Genomic DNA, 25194 nt, shown 5'->3' with positions numbered 1-25194 from the left:
AAAGGGAAAGGCTGAAGAATGGTTTGATTTGTATCTCAACAGTCCACGTGCAGCCAATCCAGAACTGCGGATGTGCTCGCTACTTAGTGCTGTTATACACATTTTGGACCCAGACATAAAAGTCTACTAATTTCCAAGACTTGGTAGCGATAATTGTAATGGTATCGAAAGTCTGGAATCGGTTTCTTATGCCAGTGGCTGAGCAGTCCCGGCTCTACCTATGCTGCTTCTGCCCAGAAAACCAGGGCGCACCGGCTGACAAGGCGCATCACAGCACATCTATGTCGCACTCTTATGTTGCTCCACGAATCTAGATCTCAGGCGCTCAATCATATCGTTGCAAGGTGTTGTGCACACAAGCAGCAGGCTGTGGTGGCGGCAGACGAGTCCAGATATCTCACCTGCTGATTGAGGCTTTCTCATGGATGCTGTGGGGATGCCCGATGGATTGTAGGTGCTCTACCCGCTGAATAGTAATCCCGTAGAACCCAGTGCAGGGTAATTTCGGGGATCCAGAAGAAAGGTCTTCTTGCCGAGACTGAATGCCTTCATGTGTTGGTGTGATCAACCAGATGCCTTCAAGATTGGGCGCTTATATGGGGTCTCGCGCTCCTGCGTCTAATAGCTTGCAAATCTTCTTGCAGAGCACCTGGTGCCGAGCCTTTGAAGTCTTTCACGCAGCTTCAGCCTCCCTCGCCTTCTCGGCCCTTCTTACGGCCTGCTCGACCTTTTCGAAACGGCCCTCGACGTCAGCCACGGATTGGGAGTACCCCAGCATCCGGCCCTGATACCAGCCACGCACAAGCTCCTCGCTGCGGGCCCGTAGCTCTGCGATCTCGGCCTCCTGGGCAAGCTGGGTTGCCTCTATGCCGGCCATGCGCGGGATGAGGGCCGCCAGGGACGCGCTGAGCGCCGGGTCAGGGATGGGTGTGTCGTTGATGACGGCTGTTAGAGCCGAGGCGGCGGAGGGGTAAGAGCTTGCGCACGCGAGCACGGTGGCACGGAGGGCCTCTGGGGATAGCTGGGATGGGGGTTCAGAGGGCGAGGGCGTTTGGAAGAAGGACGGGTGCTTTTGGTCTGTGTACAGTTAGTACTTGAATACAGCAGAGAAGCCATGGATGTTGAGGGTTTCGTACAGATCTTGAGGAGCTCCGCGTAGGCTTTCAAACGCGATAGGAGAGAGGTGAACCTGTGCTCGAGCTCGGCTAGGGAATCGGCGGCGGAGGTGTTGCTTGGCTGGGCGGGCGGTGCGGATGCGCCGTACAGCAGGTGCTCTATCCGGTGTAGGCGGGATTCGAGCAGGTCTATCGTCGCGAGTGATGTCTTGTCTAGAGTCTGGTCCAGCGAGGTATCCATTGTCGCCTATGCCGTCCCAAGACGTTGTTCTTGATGGAGCATCCACACGACCAACACTCGAGACGAGATGGATGGACGGGATGAGGCTCTCTCCGCACGCGTGGTGAGTGAGCTTGGCTGGCGTGGAGGACCCCTAAACTTAATTGGGATTGGCAGAGGGTTTGGCGTGTGTCTGGGACCTGGTCGTGGCCTCTTGGAGAGTTCAGTGGCTGGGCGCGAGAGTGGACCCGCCATAATTTAGCACCATTTGACCACTTCCCCCCCCCCCGTGCCACCCCCCTTCAAAAGGCCAGCAAAGGGTACGTCACAAGGCCGATAACTCGATAGACTTATCCCGTCATGGCCCTAAATAAACCTTACCCAGCATCTGGCTCTAATTCTCTCGATCCGTCGCAAACATTGCATCGCACGTCACCCGACGCAGTTGAGGCACTCGTTCAAACCTGCGCGCGACAACACCCGACCAAGAACAAATCCCATTCGCTTTTCGCCCTTGTCTCAGCCGACGACTCGTACCCAGCTATTCCATTACCTAACCGCCCAGGCGCTACCCGAACTGTCATCCAACAGAAGCGTCAGCCGTGGGGCTTGGCGGGAGGAACAACGCAGGGTTGCACTTCTCGGCGCTCGATGCCGATTACCTACCTAGGTACTTATCTGGCACGACCAGCCTTTTCCTGTCGTTCCAACTCTTGGTACCACCGAACATCCCGCGAGCAGCATCGCACACGGCACACGACACCTGGCGCTGTGCGCCCTTGCACCGACGTTAGAGACTCTGTTGCATTCCGCAGCAAGAGTCGCCGAGACTGAACGAAGCGAGCGATCACGCGCGCACTCCATTCCCGCCCCGGACTGCTGCTTCACCTCGACAAGGACACACTTGGGTGTGGGGAGAGAGGTTCTAGGTGATGCCGGATTATTCGACAATCTCTGATGGAAGCTCCGTGGCGAGTTCCAGCAGCACAGGAAGCATGGCTAGGTCAGTTCCGGTCCAGAGAAGCGTAGACTCTTGGGAATGGGGCTTGCTGACAACCTCTTGCCATCCCCACAGACACCGACGAGGACGAAGCCCAAAGAGCGGCGGAGGACAGGCTTCCATGCTGAGCAGCAATGTCAACCTTCTCAATACTAGTGCGTCTTCCGCAGGCGACATGTTCGCGCGGCGGTTCAAAACCGAAAGATCAGGCGAGCTAACGGGCTTCAATAGTTGTCGGGGCTGGTACACTGGCCATGCCGTCTGCGATGTCTCACATGGGTGTCTTGCTGGGGACGTTCATCATAATATGGTCGGGCATCACATCTGCCTTTGGCCTCTACCTTCAAGCCCGGTGTGCCAGATACCTCGACAGAGGGCACTCGTCCTTCTTCGCCCTCTCGCAAATAACCTATCCCAACGCCGCAGTGGTATTTGACGCGGCCATTGCGATCAAGTGCTTTGGGGTTGGTGTGTCGTATCTCATTATCATCGGTGATTTGATGCCCGGAGTGGTGTTGGGTTTCAACCCGAACGCGGGCGATATGCCGTTCCTGGTCGACCGACATTTCTGGATCACGGCGTTCATGCTGGTCATTATTCCGCTAGCATTCCTACGCAGACTGGATTCGCTCAAGTACACGAGTCTGATTGCTCTCGTGTCGATCGGATATCTCATTGTGCTGGTCGTCTACCACTATGCAGCTGAGACGCATCCAGATCGAGGCCAGGTCCGCATTATTACCTGGGCTGGGCCAGTATCCATGCTGAGCAGCTTGCCTGTGGTGATCTTTGCGTACACATGCCACCAGAACGTAAGGCAGGATCCATCGCGGGTGATCTAGAGACCGGGGTTTACTAATAGTGATATCAGATGTTCTCCATTCTGAATGAGATCAAGGACAATTCACCTGCAAGGTAAGATATGGTACCATTCATCCGTCGAAAGGATGCATGCTGACGGAACTAGCATCGTTGGGGTTATTTCCTCCAGCATTGGATCAGCTGCTTCCATCTATATCCTGGTCGCCATCACTGGCTACCTTACCTTCGGCGATCATGTCGTCGGCAATATTGTTTCCATGTGTAGGTTCAATGGCATCCCTCACAAGTACGTCATATGCTTACCTTCTCATCAGACCCCGCGAACATCGCCTCGACTATCGGCAAAGCCGCCATTGTGATCTTAGTCATGTTCAGCGTTCCACTCCAGATTCATCCCTGCAGAGCTTCATTGGACGCTGTCCTCAAATGGCGGCCCAACCGCTCGCAGCAACATGCCTCGTCGGCGCCTCATCACGGCCTTCTGCCGACAGCAACCACCACCGACTCTCACGGCTCTCCCACGGCTCCCATGTCCGACCTGCGCTTCGCCCTGCTGACGACAGTCATCATCACCGGCAGCTACATCACGGCTCTGACCGTCTCGAGTCTCGACCGGGTGCTCGCTTATGTTGGCAGCACCGGCTCCACCGCCATCTCCTTCATCCTGCCGGGCCTCTTCTTCTACAAGATCAGCGACCCGGAGAGCATACACCACCAGCGGCTGACCAAGGAGGACGACGACGTCGGCGCCGACTCGGACAACGACACCGAGGACGGCTTCGAGCCCGCCGGGTCGGCCCTGCTCGAGAGCGTCGCCAGCGTGGCCTCGGGCACCAGCGGCGTCGGCGGGTCGTCGGTCCGGCCGCGGTACAGGTGGCGCAGGAAGTGGAGGTGGGACCTCGAGCACATTGAGCACGGCGTTCTGCGCAAGCTCTCGCTGTGTCTCGCTGTGTACGGCATGTGCGTCATGGCCGTCTGCCTCGTCATGAACACTTTCTTTATCGTGACCCATTAAGTGCACGCATTCCAGTCACGGCTTCAAATATCCCCAGGGATCTTCCCCAACTTCGAGCTTCATCTGCAAGCATTCACCCTTTTTTTTCTTTCTCTTGTTCTTTGATCAATTTCCCGGCTGGCATATAAGGAAGGGGAGTCCAGCGATTCATAACCAAGGAGGGTAGAAGGAGCAAAAACCGGCGTTGAGACAGTGTTGATTTTCGTTCCTTTTTATGCTAACCATGTATATCATGCTTTCTGCCATATACCAAAGAAGTAATTCAATTCATGATATTCGCTGCATCCGCTACTCATCGGTACCATCTGCTTTCTCTGCCCTTGCTTTGGCCTTTGCAGCCTGCATACCCGCCAGCAGCTTCTCCCACAGCTCTTCATGCCCCTCGAACCGGGTTACATGCTCCACGGAGAGGCCGAGCGCGACGTCTCCGACCTCACAGCCCCCATCGACAAGCATCTCTGCGATTTCAATTAAGTCCTCGATCTGTGATTGATGCTTTTTCAGTGGCCTGAAGGGCTTGTAGTGCTCGAACAGGATTTCTATTGGCGTTTTAGCCACGGCCCTGTCCGGGTAATAGATGCGAGTAGCCGTCTCGGATGGGTCTGCACCATGCTCGAGTAGGATCCGGACCACCGCTGGGAACACCTTCTGATCATAGTTGCGAAGCAAAGCCAGATGTATCGCCTTGAATGAGGGCCCCGTGTTCTGCTGGGGCGGTTGGAACGCCAGCCAGGTGGGCCAGGGTGTCTCGCTGGTGACCCTCCCGTTGATGTCGGCACCGGCCTCCAAGAGGAATTTGGTGATTTCGGCGTCGCTTTGCTTCACGGCCGCGTGCAGAGGCGTCCACCCCCAGGGATCTGCGTCGTTGACATCGGCGCCGCGGGCTACGAGTTCTCGCGCGAGGGCACACTCGCCGACCCATGCTGCGTTGAAGAGCAATGTGTGCCCATTGGTGTCTCTGGCGTCGACGGCGCACCCCTCGCTCAGAGCGACGACAAACCTGTGGGTGAGGGTGTCTGCTTCGTCCTGGTTGGCTGTTGGGGTATGGTCTGCGTGGTGTAGCCAGTGGTCCGGTGGAGCTGGGTGCGTCCGGCTGTATTCCCAGAGGCAGGACAGAATGTCTGGCGATCTGTGCAGCAGAGCGACCTGGAAGTAATCCAAGCCGTTCCTTGCCGGCTGGTACGGATCTGCTCCCGCCTCGAGAAGGGTCTGGAGAATGCCGGGGGCGGCCCCGCGCGTGATCGCGTCCTCCAGTGCACTCACGCCGTTCCTGTCGACGCGGTTGATATCGACGCCAGCACTGATCAATTCTTGGACCACGGAATGGTAATCACTGGTAGCTAAGTGGTTTGGGGGTGCAGAATAGAACCAGGTATCTCGGCCGTGTCTGATCGGTCTGTGGCCCTCGGCTGCGCGGACGGCAACACATATCGGTACCTCGGGAGCTTCGTGCAGTGTCGAACTGTCTTCCACAGGTGTTGGCGGAGGCGGGTCAGCGACAGCCCCGTTATTGATCAGCAGACGTACGAGCTCAGGCATCCCAGCCCGGATGGCCTCGATGAGCAAAGGCTCAAGTGGTCTGTTGGTCTTGAAAGCCGCTCCCAGGCCATGTAGTCGACGAGCCACTGCCCAGTTTTCTGAAGCTATTGCTAAAGCCAAGGCCGTGTCTTCATAGTCATCAGAGCTGCGGTCTTCGTGAGAGCTGGAACTGGAACTATCATCAATCCACTTGTTTGTTCCAGACGAGATGCGGCAGGTGAGGGTCATGTCGGTGGCTTCAGATAGACTGAAGACCAGGTCAAGAGTCTTTTCGATTGCCGGGGCCGGTATCACGTATCTCGTTGTTTCTAGGCGCCCATCCTTGACCCATTTCAGGAAATGATCGATCGGGGCGCAGGCTGCGAAGTGAAGAGGCGTCATGCCTCCTGGCTGAGTCTTGCCCAAAGTGACTCCCGAATCCACGAGCAGTTGAAGGACCTCTGGATCCCACAGCCCTATCGCGATGTTGGCCGTGGTATTGGCTTTCTCGTCCACTTCAAATAGAGAAGCGCCGTGTGCAATCAAGTCTTGCAGGATTGCCAGGTTTTCACCGACGTGGTCCTGGCCTCTCCAGCCTCCGAATCGGAGAAGCGTCATGAGGCTTGATAGCCCCTGACCGTCTTTGGCCTCTATATCGACACTGCCAGAGCAGAGCAAGGCCTCGACGACACCAAAAGAGCCTTGTCGACAGGCGCGGTGCAGCGGTGTCCAGCCGTCACTACCAGGCTTGTTCACGTCCGCCCCCTTGGCGATAAGCGCAGCTGCGATCTCCGGGTTGCGAATTGCGCAGGCTTCGTGGAGGAGATAGCCGCCATTGAAGCCTAGAGTTGCCCTGTTCAGATCCTGCGCCAACTCCTTGTCGAGATCAAGCAGTGCTTTCACGAGAGAGACATGTTGGCCCTGGATGGCGCATTCGAGAAGCTTGACCCTGGAGGCTCTCAGTGGGTCTTTGTATCGCTTTCCAAGCCAGAACTTCAGATCAACCTTGCTCCTCCCTCTCCATAGATTTCGAAAAAGAGCGTCGATACCGTAGTCGAGGCCCGGCAGGTCCCGGTGGCGTGACCCCACGGACTCTGCTCGGTGCTCAGCTCTCTGCAAAAGGTCGGAGAAGCATTCGGCATCTAGACTCTCTGCGGACAGCTGAACGAGGCTTTTGGACGTGCGGAATGGCGCGACCATGCGTTTCGCCTGAGAGATGGATAAGCTGTCTCCGCCTTCCACATCCCGGAGTCTTTCCAGTCTCATGGACTCCGGAGCAAGAGCTTTCTCCACGAAGTTGAGCAGGAGTCGAGTTGTGGCGGCTTGTCCGGCAGCCACAGACCAATGCAGAGGGGTCATCTCGTTGGGGTCCAACTGATGCACGTTTGCTCCATGAGAAACAAGCAGACTTGCCACATCGTGATGGTCTTTGATTGCGGCCCAGAATAGGGGTGTCCACCCGGCAGAGTCCAAGGGATCGACAGCCGCCCCGGAGCTCAGCAAGATTTTCGCAGAGTCTACCTGTCCCATGCTGGAAGCCCAATGCAAAGGCGTCCAACCGTGCGAATCTTCGGCATTGATAATGCGGGTGAGCCCACTTGAGGAACGTTTGCTCCCTTCCAATACAGACGCAAGAAGGCGTGGGAAGCCCCAGTAAGAGGCGACATGAAGGACCGATGCACGACTTGGCAGGCCATCAAAGACGTCCTGAGCCAGGGTATGGTCGAGGCCGTAGCCGAAGTGAAGGACTTGCCAAGTGCCCTCGCGCAAGCCTTTGTTCTCTAGAAACCGTCTCAGTTCCGGCAGGCAACGCTCTTCGACTGATCTAGCGTGGTAGCCGAAAAAACGAGCGGCGTACTCTAGGAACGGGTTGGAGCGAAGACGACGTGCAAACCGATCGAATGATGTGGAAGGACCACTTGCAACCTCCGAATTCGATAGGTAAGCCAAGCACGATTCTAGAATTGTCTTGTCCGCATCTGGGTCCACCTTGGCTCTGTTCTCAAGGATGAAAGAGCGTGCAGATGAATGGATGAATTCAACGTTCTGATCGGTTTTGGATAATCGTATAATTCCAAGACACGAAGACAGGATGGATTTTGGGCTTTCAAGATCCTCCTCACTAACAACATCGTCGCTGTTCTCTACTGCCATAGCATACTGAAGCTCCGCCATGGTGAGAGCTCTCTTGGTGTTGGAAACCCAGTTTAGGGCCTTCAATGCAAGCTCGCGTCGGCCAGCGTTCTGCTTCATGATACGGTCGAAAGTGCGCTGGTATGCTTCTTGGTGATCCGATGGTAGAGCCTCAAGGAACCTTCGAATCTTCTTGATGGTTGTGAAACTGGAGATATTGTCCATCAAAAGACGAACAAGGAGGAACCTGCAACCCAAACTTAGCGAGCCTTGCCATCTTGATCGTGAAAGCTGACTCACGAGCCATCTGCATGTTCAAACAACCTCAGAACTATGTCTTCCTTCAATTTGTCTTCCAGACCGTCATACTCGACCTCGGCGTCTTCCTGAAGTCTCCAGTCGACGTACAGAGAAATATCACACCGGTCAGGCCTCACATCCATTTGGTGCCATCCTTCTAGATGCTTTCTCACATCTGGAATGCTACGGCTTGTGAGAAGAATTTTGATCCCGGCGGCTCGTAGCGTGGATAGTTGTCGGGCTAGTTTCGGCAGGTAGTGGCACTCATCCAAGCCATCTAGCACCATGTATACAACCGAGAAACGCTTGTAAATCGCTGTCAGAAGGTGGACCAGATCCTTTGGTAAAGGATCGGCACTAGATGCGGCATGGATTCTATGCATTTCAGCGGCCTCGGGTATCATGTCCCTGCATTGGTTTAGGCCTTGGAATACGAGATGGCGGAGGAAGTCCTGCAGAGAGTCTTCGTCGTTATCCGCCCGGAAGAAGTGATAGGATACGATAGCATCTTTCGGAGTAGATGCATGTATGTCATCCAGGATAATCGTCCTAGAATAAGTCAATAGGTCTTCGATGAAAGCTTCGCTGAACCGTGCTGGGCCGCGAAGGCATAAACTTACGATAGCATTGTTTTTCCAGCACCGGCTTATGGTGGTGTCAGCAAAAGTTTTAGATAATCACACCGTAGCAAAGCGTATACTGACGTTGCCCAGTTACCCAGAGGCACGTCTCTAGTCCGTCTCGCCAATTGAGATACTCCTTTCGTTCCAAAAAGGTTGAGCCAGTGCCGGGGCACTGTTGCTCGCTGATACTTCCAGCCTGCTGTGGTCTAGAAAGGGGCCGAAACCAGTCAAGAACCTGCTTGAACTCGTTCTCTATAAAATCTTAGTATAAAGAATGAGTCCTGGAGCGTCTGAGACTAACCTTGCCGCTGTCCACGGAGCTCGCGATAACTCGCAATAGAGACCGTGCTTCATTCCAGCACCTATTAGTTCGTGGCTACACTTTTGGAGCCTGTCAAAATAAGGGAATAACGCATGCAAGACTCACAAATTATCTGCCATCAATGCTGAGGAAAAAATGCCATGGTAGCGATGAAGCATGTCCACCTTCTTTTGCGTGTCCGTCTCGGAAAAGGGCCATGCCAACATATTCAGCTTGCCTATCACTCCTTCCTTTGCTAACTTCCCTTCTAGCTTGGCCTTGAGCTGCCGCAAGTCCCTGATGCAGTCGCTCACCGCATCCTTGAGTCCGTTTGGTCCTATGATTTCATGAACCAGATCTTGTTCTTGCGCCTCGCCGGCTGTCTGCAGTCGGAGGAGGATGGATGTCAAAGCTGACAGTTCCTGGATGTATGATGACCAAGCTTTGGATGAGCCTTTGACGTCAGATACATACTGATAACTGACTTGGGATAGCTGAATCGCCAGCGAGACCAGCCCAGCCACGGTCCCGGCTACACTGAGTGGATCGCTCATGATTCTCAAAAGCCTGGATGCATGTGCGTTTTGGTAGTGTGGACAGAGGGAGAAGAAGAGGCGAGCGCATGCTGGTATCAAAACACACGAGACTGGCCATTGTGACATATGCAAGTTCAAGGCAGCAGCGGACCCAGAATTGATTGAGCCCAGCTGAATGCCTTGCCTACGCATAATTACGAACCAATCATCGCCGTAAGCAGAGCTTTAAGATCATGCAGGTGTGATCACACGTGACTGAGGCGATGCATATCACAATGCTGCCCGATGAAGTGCAAAGCATCCCCGTCACTCTTCATCAAGCAGACAGCCGTATACTACCCTCCGGGCGTCTGTAACGTCCCGAAGCGTCTCGAGATTATTGCGGTGCCACAGGGGCCGAGATCGCCATGGAGCCATTGTCTGCTGTCGGCCTTGCCAGCTCAATCGCCCAGTTCCTTGACTTTGGCGTCAAAGTATTCAACGCGACGAAAGAGATCTCGAAAAACGGGTCAGACGCCTCTGTTATTCATCTGACCAAGCTGTCGACAGACCTGGATGAGCTCAGCACTAGCTTGGTTGATCACTATCACCCTTTCGAGCAAAGGCCTCTGTCGGAAGAAGAAAGAGGCTTGATTGAGGTGGCACAGCAATGTAGAGGCATCTCTGACGAGGTCCAAGAGTACATTGCTGGGCTGGTCCTGCGCCCCGAGGACGAGGATGACAAGCAGTCTCAAGAGGGAGAGCCATATTTCACTGGCACTGGCGTGAGCAAGGACGACGAGATCGGCGAGAATAACATAGGATCCGAGCTCCGGGTCGCAAAGGAGAGGCTCCGGGCTAGACTAAACAGGTCCAAGATAGCGCTCAAGACGATCTGGAAAAAGAGCGATATCGAAGAGCTGAGAAAACGACAAGCTGACTTTCGATCTCAGCTGGCGCTCCGGCTGCTGTTCGTCCTAAACAGTTATCAAATACGGCAGACGTCAACACTAGAGGATATTCGGGGTAAAAGCAACGAGATTATCGAAGCGATAGTTCTTCATTCTCTAGGCAACAATGCCAACTCTGACGCTTCGGCGGCGATTTTGACAACTCGCGGCGGCGCCCAGCCCACAATCCTTCTGCCAGCAAGTACATCACACTTGTCAAAGTTCCAGCAGAATTCCAAAGGCAAGTGTGATTTCGAGGGTGACGAGTCCTCGCAGTATCAATCAGCAATGAGTTTTACGAACGAGGGATCAACAGCCCCGGCAGGCTATTCGACACACATCCCGGGAAATTGCAGCAGACTCATCCTCAATGCGTTGCATTTTCGCAGCATTGACCAAAGACAAGAGGCAATCTCACATGTCCACCAGAAGACATTTGACTGGATTCTAGAGCCCAAGGGGACCGGATCGCATGATGGACTGCTAGAGTGGCTATCCCAGGGGTCGGGCCTCTTCTGGGTATCCGGAAAAGCCGGCTCAGGCAAGTCGTCGCTCTTCAAATTCCTCGTTGGAGAGGATCGCTTCTATAATGCGGTTCGGACTTGGGCCTCCTCTGGGGGCAATGCCCAGCTTTGCTTGGGGACTTTCTACTTCTGGTATGCCGGGACAACTCTCCAGAAGTCGCACGAAGGCCTCCTACGGGGACTACTCTACCAGATTCTCAGTGCGCGACCAGGACTGGAACTCCAAATCTTTCCCCAACTCTGTCGACACATCCTCACAGGTCGCGTACAGAGTCAGCCCGACTTAACTGAAGTGGAGCTCCGGAACGCATTCGGTCGTCTGGTCGATGTGATCCCTGACGATATGCGAATCTGTTTTGTCATTGACGGCTTGGACGAGTACACTGGAGAACTCAATGGTTTATGCGATCTCTTCAACCGCGTCACGCAGTCATCTTCAGTAAAGATCCTTTTGTCTAGCAGGCCTATCCCTGTGAGCTGTGAGCGATTCGCTCTCTGTCCCCAGCTATGCCTACAAGACCTCACTCGTCCGGATATACTCAAATATGTCGAGGACCATCTCTGCAACAACAATATCTTGCAATCCATGGAAGAGGTAGAATGTGGTATCACCCATAAGCTTGTCAATATCATTACCGAGAGAGCTTGCGGCGTATTTCTCTGGGTTGTGCTGGTTGTACGCATCATAACGCAGCGACTTCAGAACTACGACAATGTCTCGGAGCTCCTGGAGGAGATCGACAACCTGCCTGCCGATCTCGAGCAACTGTACGACAGAATGCTGAGTGATATCGATGCAAAATACCGCGTGCAATGCTCGAAATATCTTCAGCTTGCGATATTGAGCTTCAGCTTCAGCGATAACCATAGTATGACTGCGGTACAGATGTACTTCGCTGAAGATGAGGATTACGAGAGGATATTGTCCACACCTATGAAACCTCTATCCAGAAAAAGGATCAAATGGATTGACAAATCGGTCGAGGGCCGCTTGCGGAGCCGATGCTGTGGACTGCTGGAGCTTCACGGTCCGTATGTGGAGCTTCTCCATCGAACAGTAGTCGAGTTCCTTCAGCTCGGCAGTAACTGGCAGAAGATTCAGGCTCTGACTAGGAACACGAAATTCAATCCGGAGCAAGCCTTGCTCTACTCAACACTCGCCGAGATACAGGTTGCTCATTGCCAAATCGACCCGCCAGGGTCGGTAGTGAGAGGAGAGCGAAAAGACGAGCTGGACTTATGCCTGGCCAAGCTATTCATCTACGAGGCGAAGATTTCCCACTCCTTGCGTCAGAAATTCTACAAGAAGTATCTGCCAGCACTTGACAGGGTTCTTCCCCAGCTTGGTCCATACGACCCTTCGGCAGGATCCCCAGAGCGAGACGCCCTTGTGGAACAATCATGCGACCAAGCCTGCTCCCGGTTGAGACTTGATGACGAGGAGAGGCTATTCATGCGCTGCGCACTGAGTTCACCCGGTTGGTACCTTTCTCCACTGAGGGTACTTCATCGCGAGTCTCAGCAAGACGCCCTTTGGTCAACACGACTCCTCATCCACTTCGTCGAGACAAAGGACGGGCTTATACGGCGGAGGATCCTGGATGCGTTGCGTATTGTCGATTTCTGTGTTCTCGCGCCGGAAGACTTGAGAGCAAACTTGCGTTCTCTCTTTACGGATCGGTGGCATGGCTGTCGGGTAGTGACATCGTGGGAATTTGTGCTCCGCTACGTCCTGGCCATCACGACTTCTTGGTCTCCGCCGGACTTCTTCAGTTTTCAGGACCCCCAAGTCGTGCTGTCAATTCTCTGCTTGGTCCAATCGATGCTTGCCTCGGGGGCAGATGTGAACTGCTCCATAGCAGGCTACCACGCGACCGTTCTGCTCACCAAACTTGTGAGTTCGGTCCAGTTTCACGTCCAGCTCTCCGCCAGTGACCATGGTGCGTACATGGAAGAGATTTCGAGCGTGTGCGATAAGATCGCGGAATACGTGCATCTCCGCAAAGACTTGGCTGGGTCTAACGTACAAGTTCCCCAACCAGCAGAGGGGACGAGACGGGATCCTTCCCATGGCAACTCTATCCCTCAGCCAGGCAAGGTATCAACATGGAGGCGAGTCAAATCTTTGGTTCCATGGACATAGAGAGATATATATTAAAACAATTTACCCCCTGCTGTGCTATCATGTTCCGGCCTCTTGATTCCCAAGAACATGTCACACTTTCCATCAAATAACCCCGTCTTCATCCCTAGAACCAAACAGCTAGGCATCATCGTGTAGGCCGGCATGAACTAGCGAACATTGCGGCGATGGCGAGTAGGCGCGTTGGCTGCTACCTGAATGCGTGAATAGTAATTGAATGTCCCCGATCTGTGTCCGGAAGTGTAAAGGTGTACGGTCAAATGATCCCTTGCATCACTTCGACTCGTATGCGGCCCATTACTATAAGTAGAATCTTATCAGCGCCTACAAATTCAAGGACGAAACACGCGCGCGTAAATGATAACCTTGAAGGGCCCCGCATCTCGCACGGATGGGAGCTGGTGATGCGCTGAAAATGATCTTTTCATGCTCAGATGCCTAGGTTCCGCATCAAGGCCAACCTCCTCTGTCTGTTCAACACCATCAAAGGCTGGAAACAGGTCAAGTTTGTCGCCTTTCGCAGCCCGTACTTCGGTCCATCTCCCCAGGCCCAACCTGTCGTTATTGATCGTCGCTGCCATCACAATAATATGGCACTGGCCACCCCTCCTCCCAAAGATCCAGTCTTGGAGAAGGATTTCAGATTTGTGGCTTTGGGAACACCATGCGAATGGGCCGAGTCATATCACCCGCAAGGTCTACACCCTGTTCACTTTGGAGATGTGCTACACGGTCGCTACCAAGTCATCCGGAAACTTGGGAACGGGTCTTTTGCGACCGCCTGGCTAGCGCTCGATTCAACGTATGTACTTCGCACTGCCATACCATCCAACGGTCCTTACGGGCCACCATCACAGCACAGACCATACTAACAGTGCTTGTCGTAGCAGTGCCTCTCGATATGTCGCCCTGAAGATCCAGGTAGCTGGATTGGACGAAGGTAGGCAGCGCGAAATCGCCCTGTTGTTGGCTTCTCAAGCGCCTCATGATCAGAGCTCAAGATACCTGGTCACCCTACTCGACTCGTTTACTCATAAAGGACCCAATGGCAGCCACTCATGCCTTGTTCTTGAAGCAATGGGTCCCAGTGTGTCATCGATCCTCAATGCGCCGCAGCAGATTTACGACCCCCTGAATCCGCCAGTTCGACGTTTTCCAACGGATCGTGTCAAGAGGATACTCCGGCAGGTCCTCCAAGGCCTTGGCTTTCTGCACAGGAATGGTGTCGTGCACGCCGATCTACAGTCCGGGAACATGCTTTTTGCAATCAAAGACTTAGCCGCGGTGGACGCCGAAAGTCTCCGTCAGACACCCGAAAATTCTCAGGTGGATTTTCTTGAGCGGGTGGATGGGCAAGCCGATTTATGGGCACCCAAATACTTGGCTGTGGCCATGCCACTGTCTGATTATGTCCTTGAAGGAGACGACGAACTTGTCAAGATCACTGATTTGGGTGGCGGTATGTATTCCTTGTGGCTCTGTTCCTTTGCAGAGCTGTGTACTGAGCGTCGGTCTAGCATTCTTTGAAAGCGAACCACCCCAGACTGTGGTCACCCCAACTCCCCTTCGGTCGCCGGAAAGCATTCTCGGTTGCCCTTTAGGGAAGGGTATCGACGTATGGAGCTTTGGATGCCTTCTCTTCGAGTTTCTCACGGGTATGCCCTTGTTTCAAGTTCCTACCGTGATGCGCAAGGACGAGACGATCCACGACGATCACCTAATTCTGCTCACGGACATCATCGGTCCTTTACCTGGGCCGTTGCTCTCCCGGTGGTCGCGAGCCAACCTGTATTACGGCCCCAACGGTGAGCGACTGGAGGTGCGGCCTGACGACTTCGAGACATACGACGCCTCGGAGGGTGCCTCCGATGGGTATCGTTCAGGAGATGACGAGGACTATGACGAGTTTCTAGATGATGGGATGGAGGATTATAGTGTCCCAGAAATAGGCCCTCCCAAGCCATTCGACCCCCTGGAGGCGTATTTCAGGACGCACAAGCCGCCGGAGATCGATGAGGAAGAGGAGAAGGTGATTGTGTCGATGTTAAGGCACATTTTCCGGTATGATCCCAGTGAGCGTCCATCTGTTGCTGATTTGCTCAAGCACAGATGGTTTGTGACCTGATTTGCATAGCTATAGATCTTCTTTAATGATAAAACTCGTCAGGATTCGTATGATTTAATTCCCGTGGCACTTTCTTGGAGACGGTACATCAATAAATAAAAGAATCCATGCATTATCTTATGAAGACTACCTAGGTAGCTAACAGCCCAAGTTGGCCCCTACGGCCTTTTCAGTTAACATTCTCAGAAGACAACGTCTCAATCGTGGTCAAAACAATAACCACTATGCCTGCCAGTTTCGGCAGACGTCATCGTTGCTGTACCGTTTTCTATGACGCCGGCAAGATGAGCAAGTAGCTCAGCTCGACTTCAGTGATCCCATTCCATCTCCTTCATCCATACCGATAATCTCAGCATCCATCACAACACGCGATAACAGTCGGTCGTATGGAGTCGCTGAGAGCAACACCAACACGCAAGCTCAAAGACCGACATTTCCAAGCCGCTCGGCCCAGAGTTCTTTGAGTTTGGCGGGATCATCCTTGACCTCCTCGTAGAGCTCGTCGGTCAGCCAGACCTGCTTCAGCTTGTCGTACATCTCCTGCGATCCGATTCGCTTCACCCATCCATTCCGTGTGATGTAGGTCTGATAGGTCGGGTCGCCGCGGACTGCGCAAGCCTTGGTATCGGCGGCTGTCTTGCCGCTATCCAAGAGGTGAGCTCGAGCTCGCTGAAACTCATCAGAGTTGTTAAGATTGAGGACCGTCAACATCTCTCCACCGCCCGAGATGGACCGAGCTTGGGTTTGGAGGGCATCGACCATAGTTGAAACAAGTTCAACTTGGCTGGACTCTACATCTGGTATCCACCAAAGGCCTTCCAGGCGAACTGTGGCCGCCTCGAGTGCCTTGAACTGCTCATGCTCGGGATAGGCCATGGCGATTCGGTGCTTCTCGTACTTTGCCCAGGGCGAGATGAGCTCTTTCCAGCCGTGAAGGCAGCCGCAAGGATCGAACGCGATGTCCAATCCTGACAAAGTGGTGATTCGCACCACCTCGTGCATCTCCAGGGAAGAGAGGAGACTTCGGGTCACGTTGACAAGGTCTCTCTCCACCACAAAGGCGACGTTCTTCGGCAGTACGCTCACTCGCTCCTCTCTCCAGAAGGTGCCTGTTGACATAATACCACATACGTTAGTTAGTCTGCTTCAAAGAGGAGAGCAACTTACACATCGTGTCTAGTACTCACCCTTGAAGATGGCATTGAACAGCTTCTCCATCACTCCGAAATGGTTGTCGGTGGTGGTCTTTCCGGCCATCACGACCGCATTCGCAACTTCGGGGCTAGGAGCCAGGTGTTCAGGGAACTGGCGCAAGTTGGACTTTTCGGTGTAGTGAACCTCTTCATCGTTCCGGTACTTGACGTAGATGAAGCCATCCTCCTCCGAGATGCTCCCGATGCCCCTGTAGTGAGCCGATTTGTACAAATGAAGAAGCAGTTCGTGATACAAGGTAGCTGCTCGGTTGATGCGTCGCAGCTCCCGGCATGAAGCCCGGTGGCGCTGCCAGTCATTGGTCTGACATTCCCTGCTGCAGTAAGCCGTCCGGAAGGCGGCGTGGCCATCCTTGCTGACGAGGCAACCGCTGCAAGTGAATAAGGTGCCGCCACCCATGCCACAGCCCTTGCACTTGACGTCGGAATCGTCCGGGAGAAAGGCCTTGCAGACCGGTTGTGTCGGGCCGGTCTGCCGCATGAGAGCCCGAGGGTGAAGTTCGTCCTTGCGTCCGTACGCGAGCCATCGATAGTAGGCCATCTGTTGGGCTTTCTTGCCCAAGTGAGCTGCGATAGGCGACGCCGGAGTCTTGATTGAAAGGTGTGCAAGGTCTAGGGCGAACTCGTAGGCATTGTAGGTAATATAGCATCGCTCGGCCGCGGGCTCGTGGATCTGGAGGGCCTCCTCGGCACACTCGCGAAGGAAATTCGAGTCTGGGTCCGTAGACGGACGGGTTGAAATGACGTGAAGGAACACCGTGATTACATTGAGGATCTTGTTGGACACGGATACCAGTGACGAAACCTCGCCAAGCCACATGATCTCCGCCACCAGTTTGGGATAGGGGTCGGATTCCCAGATGGGAAGGCAGCTGAACAGCAAGTCGACAGCATCTGCGCCGTCATGGAACATCCTCGCGGTAGGGCTGGTTGCGCCAAGCTCGGAGAGTGCTGTCACCACCTCCTGGGGCAAGACAGGCCGGATAGCCGACTGAGGCAGAGACATCTTGCAGGCAGGTCGAACGGTGAAACAAGGAGTATGATGCAAAGGGTTTCTGGTACGAGTACGAGATGAACGACTTGAGGTAATGCTGACAAGGCGAAATGATGGCACTCGGCCTGGTTTTGATGACGCGTTGGTCGCGGATGAGAGCGAACTGCTTGGAGGGGAGGTCCAGGGCTCCCTGACGGGATACATATGGATAAAATTATGCTTCCAGAAGGTATCAAGAAGCTTGAGGGCAATCCTCGATGAGAAGCATGGAAGGAAGGTCTCCCCGATGAGGGTTGGATGCGGATCGTGAAGGACACGCGGTTGAAGCAGTTTTTCTGCCACTGCTTTTGAGGGTGTCTTGGAGGGGAAGAACCAGTAAATCGCGAGCCAGGGCAGATATTTAATCGGTTACCAAAAACGCCCAAGCTTTGTTTACCTGGTGTCGTGAAATTTGTGCCATGCCGAGACGAGGGGCTGCTCAGGGCGGAGACAGGCAGACTGCTGCTCATTGGAAGCAATGTTATTGTCGTGAGTGCTTCAAAGCTCAAGCCGGCCTAGCTGATTCTGTCTTTGGTCCTGAATGCCCTTTCCCAGGTGCGGACAAAGCCCATGATTCATGATGATAGTTGTAGATACAATGGACACTTTCCGGGCTCAAGCCAACTTAGCTCTCAATATGTCTTTGGTTGTTAAGTCTTTCCCCCCTGTGTTGACAAAACTTATTGTCAATCTTTTCCTCCAAGTGTCGACAAAGCCCATTATCCATCCTGCTAGCTTCTGGAAAAAGCAAATGGACCCCTTCCGTGGCGTGGTGTATATAACAAGGGCACTCCAAACAAGACCACAATCAGGGATCCTGCTAAGCCTTCTTACTCTTCTCCTGCTCCTCCATTCTCTCGAGAACCCTGGTTGCCTTTCTCACGGCAGCACTGAAGGCATGAGCCTACTCAATCTTCTCGATACAGTCATAGCGGCACCTGAACTGTTCCTCCCGCAACTGTTGAGCCTGTCGGGGTCCTTCTTGATATAGTCGTACTCCTCTTCCGTGAACCAGATCCCGGCCATGAAGGAGCGGTCTCTGTCGCAATCGGTGGCACCCGTTCGCAGGGCGGCCTCGTAGTAGACCTGGTAGTTCGCGCTGGCCTCGTACTTCTCGAAGTTGAAGCGGAGCGAGGCGGCGGTGAAGTCCACAACGGTCTTGTGGACCTTGCCAAACTCCGTCTCGTTGAGTTCAATGACACTATCTACGTTGGGAACGTCGGCTATGTCTTTGAATGGTTTGTAAAAGGCGGCGTACAAGTCTTGGGACGAACCACTCAGAAGATGAAGGAGCAGCCCCCTTGATCACTGGTCCGTCCATAGGCTACCACCCGCTCTCAATGAATCACAGCTTTCACATACTCATGTTGCGATCCATGATGTAGAGGCACCCATGCATTTGTATCACTCACTCGTTGCCTTACAGACCTGGCCTCCATAGCAATTAAAACAAGCCTGAGGGAGTATAAAATAGTCAAACTCTCTGTGTTTTCTTGCCCGCGGCCGCTAATTGATCCCTACGACCGGAAAATTATTTCGTTCTCCCAGTCTGGAAAATGGTAGCCATATTCTGGGCGCGTTCGGCATTGCTGCTGGCCTTAGTCGCTTCTCCGGGTCTGTGCCTCCCGCAGTCATTCTGGAGACGCTCTTCTTTCGACCAGCCTCCCACGCCCACCTCAACCGCCGAAATTTCCACTGCAAGGCAGGATCGGTGCCCGGCATCTAGAAGACCGCCCAAAACGAGGACAGTAACCAACTATGTTTCGACTTCAGCAGAGCTCAAAGAACTATCCTCCAAGCCCGCGGACTTGCCCGGGACGCCCTCGTCCGAAGCAGCGCTCCCGGAAGAAACCGTCACAATCACTATAAATGGAACATTGACACGGCATAAGATCATGTTCCCGACGGCGACCGAGGTCCATACCGTCAGCTACAACTACACTACCTTGCTGACTCAAGCGCGAACTACCATCACGGAGCTCCCTGGTGTCACGACGTATACCGTGACCTATTGGGATGTGACGGACGTCGATCATGCCGAGAAAAGTTCGAGTAATTCGACGTCTGCTGCAAGTGACAATTCGTTTATCCTAGTCACATCTACCAGCTCTCCGACCCCAACGGAAGTACATTCATCAACGACAGGACCTCGCGAACGAGTCATTACGTTGACACACTGGCACTACACTCAGGCAGCGAGTGTTATCGAGTTGAGTGCCAAGCCTCCAGATCTAGGTCCCATTGTCACTCTCAGTGTCAACAAGACCAAAACTAACCAATTATACAAATACCCGATATCAATGAACACTGACGATGTCGGGACAACCGCCATCGAAGAACTCACGGGCCCAACCGCCACTTACACGTACACATACACACACCTGCCGGTGACGAAGACATACTACACAACAGAGGAAAGTTACCCGTGGTCGTGGTGGCCCGAGGACACTGCCACCGCAACACCGGGATCCACGCTCAAAAGCAACAATCTCGCGAAGCGTACCCATCGCGTTCTTTTGAACGATGGTTGGAACGACCCCGATCACCTCCCTTCAAGTCTCGTCGATCTCAGCCTGGGCACATACACGACGACAGGCGCCAAGACCGCCCAGCTCACGCAGACCGTTCACGAGCCGATTTACATGGACGGCAGCATGACCACCCTGGACTACAAGCCCACTTACTTCCCGGATACGACCGTCACGGTCAACGACACGTACAGCTGGGACGGCGTGGTGTACCCTCAGACAGTTATCGTGAGCACACTCCTGTCGACCCTTACGAGAGCGGACACGTTCGCGGCGACGACTATCTCTACGATTTCAACGCTGCAGAGCATACAGACCGTCACGCAGTGGGGTACAATGTCCTGGATCCACGCCAATCCTGTGCCGACGGCCGCTCCGAGCAGCTCCCCCGACCCTGTCCAGTCGGGGGTGCTCAGGCTGACGACCTGGCTTACGGAGATCGTCACGACGATCTACACATCTGCCTTGCCGACAAACGCCCCCCGGTCGGTGGATCTTGTCTACAAGACCGTCAGCCTAGCGGTCTACAAGGTCCCAGGAGTCGTCGAGACAATCCCAACGGGGGTATTTAGCAGAACCTGGACGGGAGACGGCCCCCACACCGACTCCCTCTCCTCCGCGGTGACCTTTACGTACTACACCGACATATACAGAGGACCCGAGCCAACGACCACCGAGGTCGTCACCGCGACAGTAACCGAGAGCAAGAGCTGGGCCCAGGTCCGGCCGCTCAAGCCCCGCCAACAAGACGCACCCCCCGACGACACAGCATGCACCACCGCCGCCAGCACGTCCTCCCAAGGCCCATTCCCAGCCCCGGGCATGCCCGTTACGCAGACAGCCTACGCGGTGAAGAGCACCTACACCGTGACCTCGATCGCCAGCTTCGCGCCGCAGTGCACGGCGACGACGAACGAGACGTTCTTGACCGGGTTCCCTCCTCACTATGTCGTGCCCCGGCCGTCCGGGGTGGGCGGGGCTGGCGCCGCCGTCACGGCGGACTCGACGAGCGGCGCTGTCTCGCAGAGGCCGTCGCGTCTTAGTACGGATTCCGGGACTCGAGCTGCGATCTCGGGAGCCGACGACGCCACGGCCACGGCGACGGCTATTACCAGCCGCGTGCTGCTGCTGCCCGCCCGGCTCTTCACAGACGGCTCTCGCGGCGTCAACGGCACGGCAGCGGCGACGAGCGTGTCGATGGTCACGGCCAACTGGACGTTCGACCTCTACCCGAGCGGTTACCGTCCGGCGAACCACCACACGGACCGGGTGGTGTACAGGACCACGACGACGACCCTCGTGAGCTGCCCGGAAAGGATGAACACTACCACCCGTCCTCCGCTATAGTTGCTATCGCTGGTTTCATTTACTCAGGAACTGGAGTATATTGTCTCCCCCAAAGCGATCGTGGTGGGTGGGAACAGCAAAGGACGAGCACGAGTTGTGACTTTGCGGAGTACATGAGGGACACGGTCAGGTGTCGAAGGGGGATCAAGGAAAGGAGAGAGAGACTATACAATTTTGGCACTGGAGTGGAGAGAAATGCAATTATCGAGCAGAGAATTCCTTGGGGATGATTAGTATGATATCAATAACTCATATTTTTGGAGAGCAGCGAGGGCTTTCCCAACACCATGAAGCCTTTCCCATGATCACTGTGACTGGACGGAGCCACATCTAGTCACACCAGCCTCGCATACAGTAGTAAAGCCAGCTGCCTTGTGACTAAGAAGTGCCAAATAGATGGGCCGAGTGAACGAACGATGTGTCTTGCTACGACTAGATTCAAGGATACTGCCAGCTCCCTGACAGCGTCATGATCTGAGTGACGACATCAAGCAAGAATGAAAGCCGAAATCTAGGTCAAGCGTTCATCGAGGTTGAGTCATATCCATATCCAGCGAGTCGGGACTGCCGAGCTGCAATGCAATAGCAGCTCTATGATAAGCGCATAAGAGCTGCAAATATGCTCAGCTGGCTGCCGCTTCGCCAGACGGCAGGCCGGCCCAAGGGCACGGGGTAAAACACCAGACTCTTCTCTCACGAGAGACGGTCATTTACCCGCATGGACGCCGAGACAGATCAGTAAACGACGATACTTGGCACCTGGATCGGTAACACTTATTCGGACGGGAATGAGCGCTTTTGACTGCTGGATAACGCAGCTGGAAAACAGGAAAGCCGGGAGGCAGAAGAAGTCTAGAATTAGTTAGGTGGCATCGATTCGCGGGAGTTGGCATGCCAGTGTTCGACCAGTGCATTGGAAACGGCCGCGGCTTCAGGGCCTGGGTGCGTGCTTCACTGCTTCGGCACACATACCCGGGGCAAGCGCACAGTAGCCCCTTTTCGACCCAGCTGCTGTGCGTAGCTGGGCTTGGATCAGAAGTCCATCCACCAAGTCCCTCCGCGAGAATGTGTGGGAAAAGGCACGGTGCTGGATTCACTTGTCCGTCTACGTCATTGGCACTGGGAGAAATCAGAGAACAGGTCGCCCAATACGACGAAAGGGGAAGAAACATAAAAACACATATGTGCTGTCACGGCATGTTGTAGCAAGCAGAGGACGAGGTCACGATTGGTCGTGCCTGTTCCCGGGAGTCTGTCTGTGTGTGGCCGACGGCTAAAGCCCATGACTGGCCAGGAGAAGCTGAAAGTCGTTGGCCGAAGGATAGGTACTGATCTGTAGAACGGGAGACGGCGTGGATCGGGGTCTGTGCTGCCCAGACTGGTAGCAAATAGGTACGACGAGGACGAAGCCTGGGCGCATGCATCGACCGAGTGACGGCGCCGGGTGGACGAGGAGACGTGGTGTACAAGTAGCAGTGCAATCAGTGCAATCAATCAAGAGCAACCACGCCACTCAAAGCGGGCAAGACGTCGCCATGTGTCGATACCGGGAAGGGTTTAGCGTCAGGAACAGATGCGACGCTAGGAAAAGATGGAGAATTGCGCGAGCATGGATGGACAGACAGGCACTGACAGGCCAGCATCGACAGGCGCTACCAACGCCCAAGCGCTGGGCTCTGGGGGCCAGCGGGTTTGTCTCACCAGCGGGCGCCACCCGTGACGGGGCTCGCTAGGCCTCTCTAGCCCTGGGGGAAATTGCGTCAATTTGGCCCATGGCGACTGTGTGATTGCGCGCAAATGAGGGATTGCCGCCGTTTGGTACGGAAAAGGGTCTAGTGTCGGGGCGACATGGGAAATAAGGCCGGAGATTCAGTTCATGATTTCCTGATGTTCTCGATTCTTCTTCGAGCCGACGATCCGTCGAGAGAAAGTATTGTACACCCGAGAGGAGGGTGTATATTTTCGGAGGGAGGCAAGGAAGGAGGACGATGGCAGAGCAGCGCGGCGGGTGCGGCGAGGACAGACGGGAATAGCTGCATTTTCCAAACACGGCGGGGCTGTGAGGAGGAAGGATAAAGTGCGGGCGTGCGGGCGTGCGGGCGTGTGTGTCTGAGAAAGGAGGATGAGAGGATGAGAGGGCCAAAGATGGGATGGCATGGCATGACCTCTGAGGCATGACCTCTGAGGCATGACCTCTGAGAGATCGGAGTACGGAGTAGGCGAGCCAACCGACCCCAAGACCAGGCCGTCTCGCCTGAAATTGCGCCTGTAATTTCGCTGGGACACCAAAGGGGAGGGGATCGTGTGTGCCGCCCGTGCCAGCGAAAGTGTACCTGCTACCCCGGCAATGTATGAGGAGATGATCCCTGCGCAGCGTACACGATACCTTGTTGTCCTCCGCTCGACGAGCAGAAACGCAAAGCACTGGCCGCGAGTGCTGGGGATTGGCAAGTTGGGCCCCCGCTGTAATAGAAGCGTCTCGCCAGTCAGAGTTTGCGACGATCCCCTGTCAGAATCTCTAAATTGTGGGGGGCACAGACGCAGGTACCCTTGTCGCTAGATTGCTAGGCTCAACGGGCTAAACGGCCCACGACGGGCAGCCACGACGGGCAGCCAGCGCACAGCAGATGGAGAGAAAGAGAGAAAGAGAGAGAGAGAACAAGAGCGAGCCAGGATTCATTTCACCACTGTGGACCCCTCCAGGCGATCAACACCCACCAACGGGCAAGGGCAGGTACATGGGTCAGCCACGATGCACCCATACAATCTCTCGCCCACACCATGTACTTGTACAATACCTGCCCTGTTCGCCTGTTTGCGCTGTGTGTGCCCACCCCCGGACCCAGACCATCGTGGGATTTCCCTTCCCTTTTTCTCCCCTCTGCCCTCGCTCACTCACAACTCGCCTCTCCCTCTTCTCTCTCCTCCTCCACGCTCTCCACGCGCATCAGCAACAAGAAACAAACTGTGTTTGTCCCACAGGCTTCGTTGGCAAAGTCTACTCACCGCGCACTTCCGATCTTGAATATCGACTATTCAACAACACACACTCCTTCAAACGGCAGCAACTGCGCTCAGTACTTGTACATCCACGCATATACAAGACATTCATTCACACGACCCACCCGGACGACGACAGCTCGTACCTGCAGCAGGACGAGAATCACTCACCGCGCCCGACGACAACTCATCAAGGAAACGATACACAACCTCCCGAGTTGCATCCCGATTCTCGGCACAACCCCCAAACATCCTCTCCGAGATCAAGAGAAGGATATCTCTGTCGCATTCTGTGACCCAGGATCGACCGCTTTGACAGCACCAAACTACCAAACCCAAAATCGACACCCATTTTCACCGTGGCTTTTCGCGAGTATCAGCTCCTCACATCGCAAAGATGCAACTCACGACGATAGTCTCCGCCCTGGTCCTGCCCGTCCTGGCTCTTGCCGACGGCGCTGCTGTCCTGTCCACCACCACCATGACCTCGTCCATGGTCCTGACCAAGACGGTCACCCTGCAGCGTGTTGTTGCCACCACCACCATGTATCCCCTGAACTCGACCACCAGCTATATGCCCACCGGCACTGGCTCCAAGACGACCTTTGTCGTTCCTACCACCTCGGCCGGCAACACTGCGGCGCCCTCTGTGGTTCCTCCCATCAACAAGAACGCCGGTGTACAGCTGGGCGCTGCCCACGTCGCCCTTGCCGGTGCCGCTGGCGCCGTCATCGCCGCTTTCCTGTAAGCGGCTGCGTCTCGTCACGGTGG

The 25194-nt window shown here is 54.7% G+C and overlaps 8 protein-coding genes across 8 annotated transcripts; 4 read left to right on the top strand and 4 right to left on the bottom strand.

The window, feature by feature from the left end:
- Positions 1-673: 673 nt before the first annotated feature.
- E0L32_007922 (uncharacterized protein) lies at positions 674-1356 on the bottom strand (the record flags this gene model as incomplete). Its single annotated transcript, XM_031142719.1, has 2 exons — positions 674-1077; positions 1137-1356. 2 exons carry the CDS (start codon positions 1354-1356, stop codon positions 674-676), a joined length of 624 nt encoding a protein of 207 aa, XP_030992772.1.
- Positions 1357-1695: 339 nt separating this feature from the next.
- E0L32_007921 (uncharacterized protein) lies at positions 1696-4172 on the top strand (the record flags this gene model as incomplete). The annotated part of the gene is made up of 5 exons (XM_031142718.1): positions 1696-2005; positions 2567-3147; positions 3207-3250; positions 3303-3418; positions 3472-4172. 5 exons carry the CDS (start codon positions 1696-1698, stop codon positions 4170-4172), a joined length of 1752 nt encoding a protein of 583 aa, XP_030992771.1.
- A 288-nt stretch (positions 4173-4460) lies between these two features.
- On the bottom strand, positions 4461-9701 carry E0L32_007920 (uncharacterized protein; the record flags this gene model as incomplete). The annotated part of the gene is made up of 7 exons (XM_031142717.1): positions 4461-8070; positions 8124-8672; positions 8744-8768; positions 8828-8998; positions 9048-9094; positions 9174-9469; positions 9522-9701. 7 exons carry the CDS (start codon positions 9699-9701, stop codon positions 4461-4463), a joined length of 4878 nt encoding a protein of 1625 aa, XP_030992770.1.
- Positions 9702-9990: 289 nt separating this feature from the next.
- E0L32_007919 (uncharacterized protein) lies at positions 9991-15304 on the top strand (the record flags this gene model as incomplete). Its single annotated transcript, XM_031142716.1, has 4 exons — positions 9991-13134; positions 13614-13981; positions 14067-14638; positions 14697-15304. 4 exons carry the CDS (start codon positions 9991-9993, stop codon positions 15302-15304), a joined length of 4692 nt encoding a protein of 1563 aa, XP_030992769.1.
- A 420-nt stretch (positions 15305-15724) lies between these two features.
- Positions 15725-17521, bottom strand: E0L32_007918 (uncharacterized protein; the record flags this gene model as incomplete). Its single annotated transcript, XM_031142715.1, has 2 exons — positions 15725-16413; positions 16492-17521. 2 exons carry the CDS (start codon positions 17519-17521, stop codon positions 15725-15727), a joined length of 1719 nt encoding a protein of 572 aa, XP_030992768.1.
- A 906-nt stretch (positions 17522-18427) lies between these two features.
- E0L32_007917 (uncharacterized protein) lies at positions 18428-18926 on the bottom strand (the record flags this gene model as incomplete). Its single annotated transcript, XM_031142714.1, has 3 exons — positions 18428-18749; positions 18823-18856; positions 18911-18926. 3 exons carry the CDS (start codon positions 18924-18926, stop codon positions 18428-18430), a joined length of 372 nt encoding a protein of 123 aa, XP_030992767.1.
- Positions 18927-19104: 178 nt separating this feature from the next.
- On the top strand, positions 19105-21423 carry E0L32_007916 (uncharacterized protein; the record flags this gene model as incomplete). The annotated part of the gene is made up of 1 exon (XM_031142713.1): positions 19105-21423. One exon carries the CDS (start codon positions 19105-19107, stop codon positions 21421-21423), a length of 2319 nt encoding a protein of 772 aa, XP_030992766.1.
- A 3397-nt stretch (positions 21424-24820) lies between these two features.
- Positions 24821-25171, top strand: E0L32_007915 (uncharacterized protein; the record flags this gene model as incomplete). The annotated part of the gene is made up of 1 exon (XM_031142712.1): positions 24821-25171. One exon carries the CDS (start codon positions 24821-24823, stop codon positions 25169-25171), a length of 351 nt encoding a protein of 116 aa, XP_030992765.1.
- Positions 25172-25194: the final 23 nt, after the last annotated feature.

Source organism: Thyridium curvatum (assembly GCF_004353045.1).
Source record: "Thyridium curvatum strain D216 chromosome Unknown NODE_50_length_306471_cov_79.392670, whole genome shotgun sequence".
In the NCBI taxonomy this organism is placed as follows: Eukaryota; Fungi; Ascomycota; class Sordariomycetes; order Thyridiales; family Thyridiaceae; genus Thyridium; species Thyridium curvatum.
The sequence above is the reverse complement of the archived record's forward strand: the minus strand, read 5'-3'. Positions and strand labels throughout refer to the sequence as shown.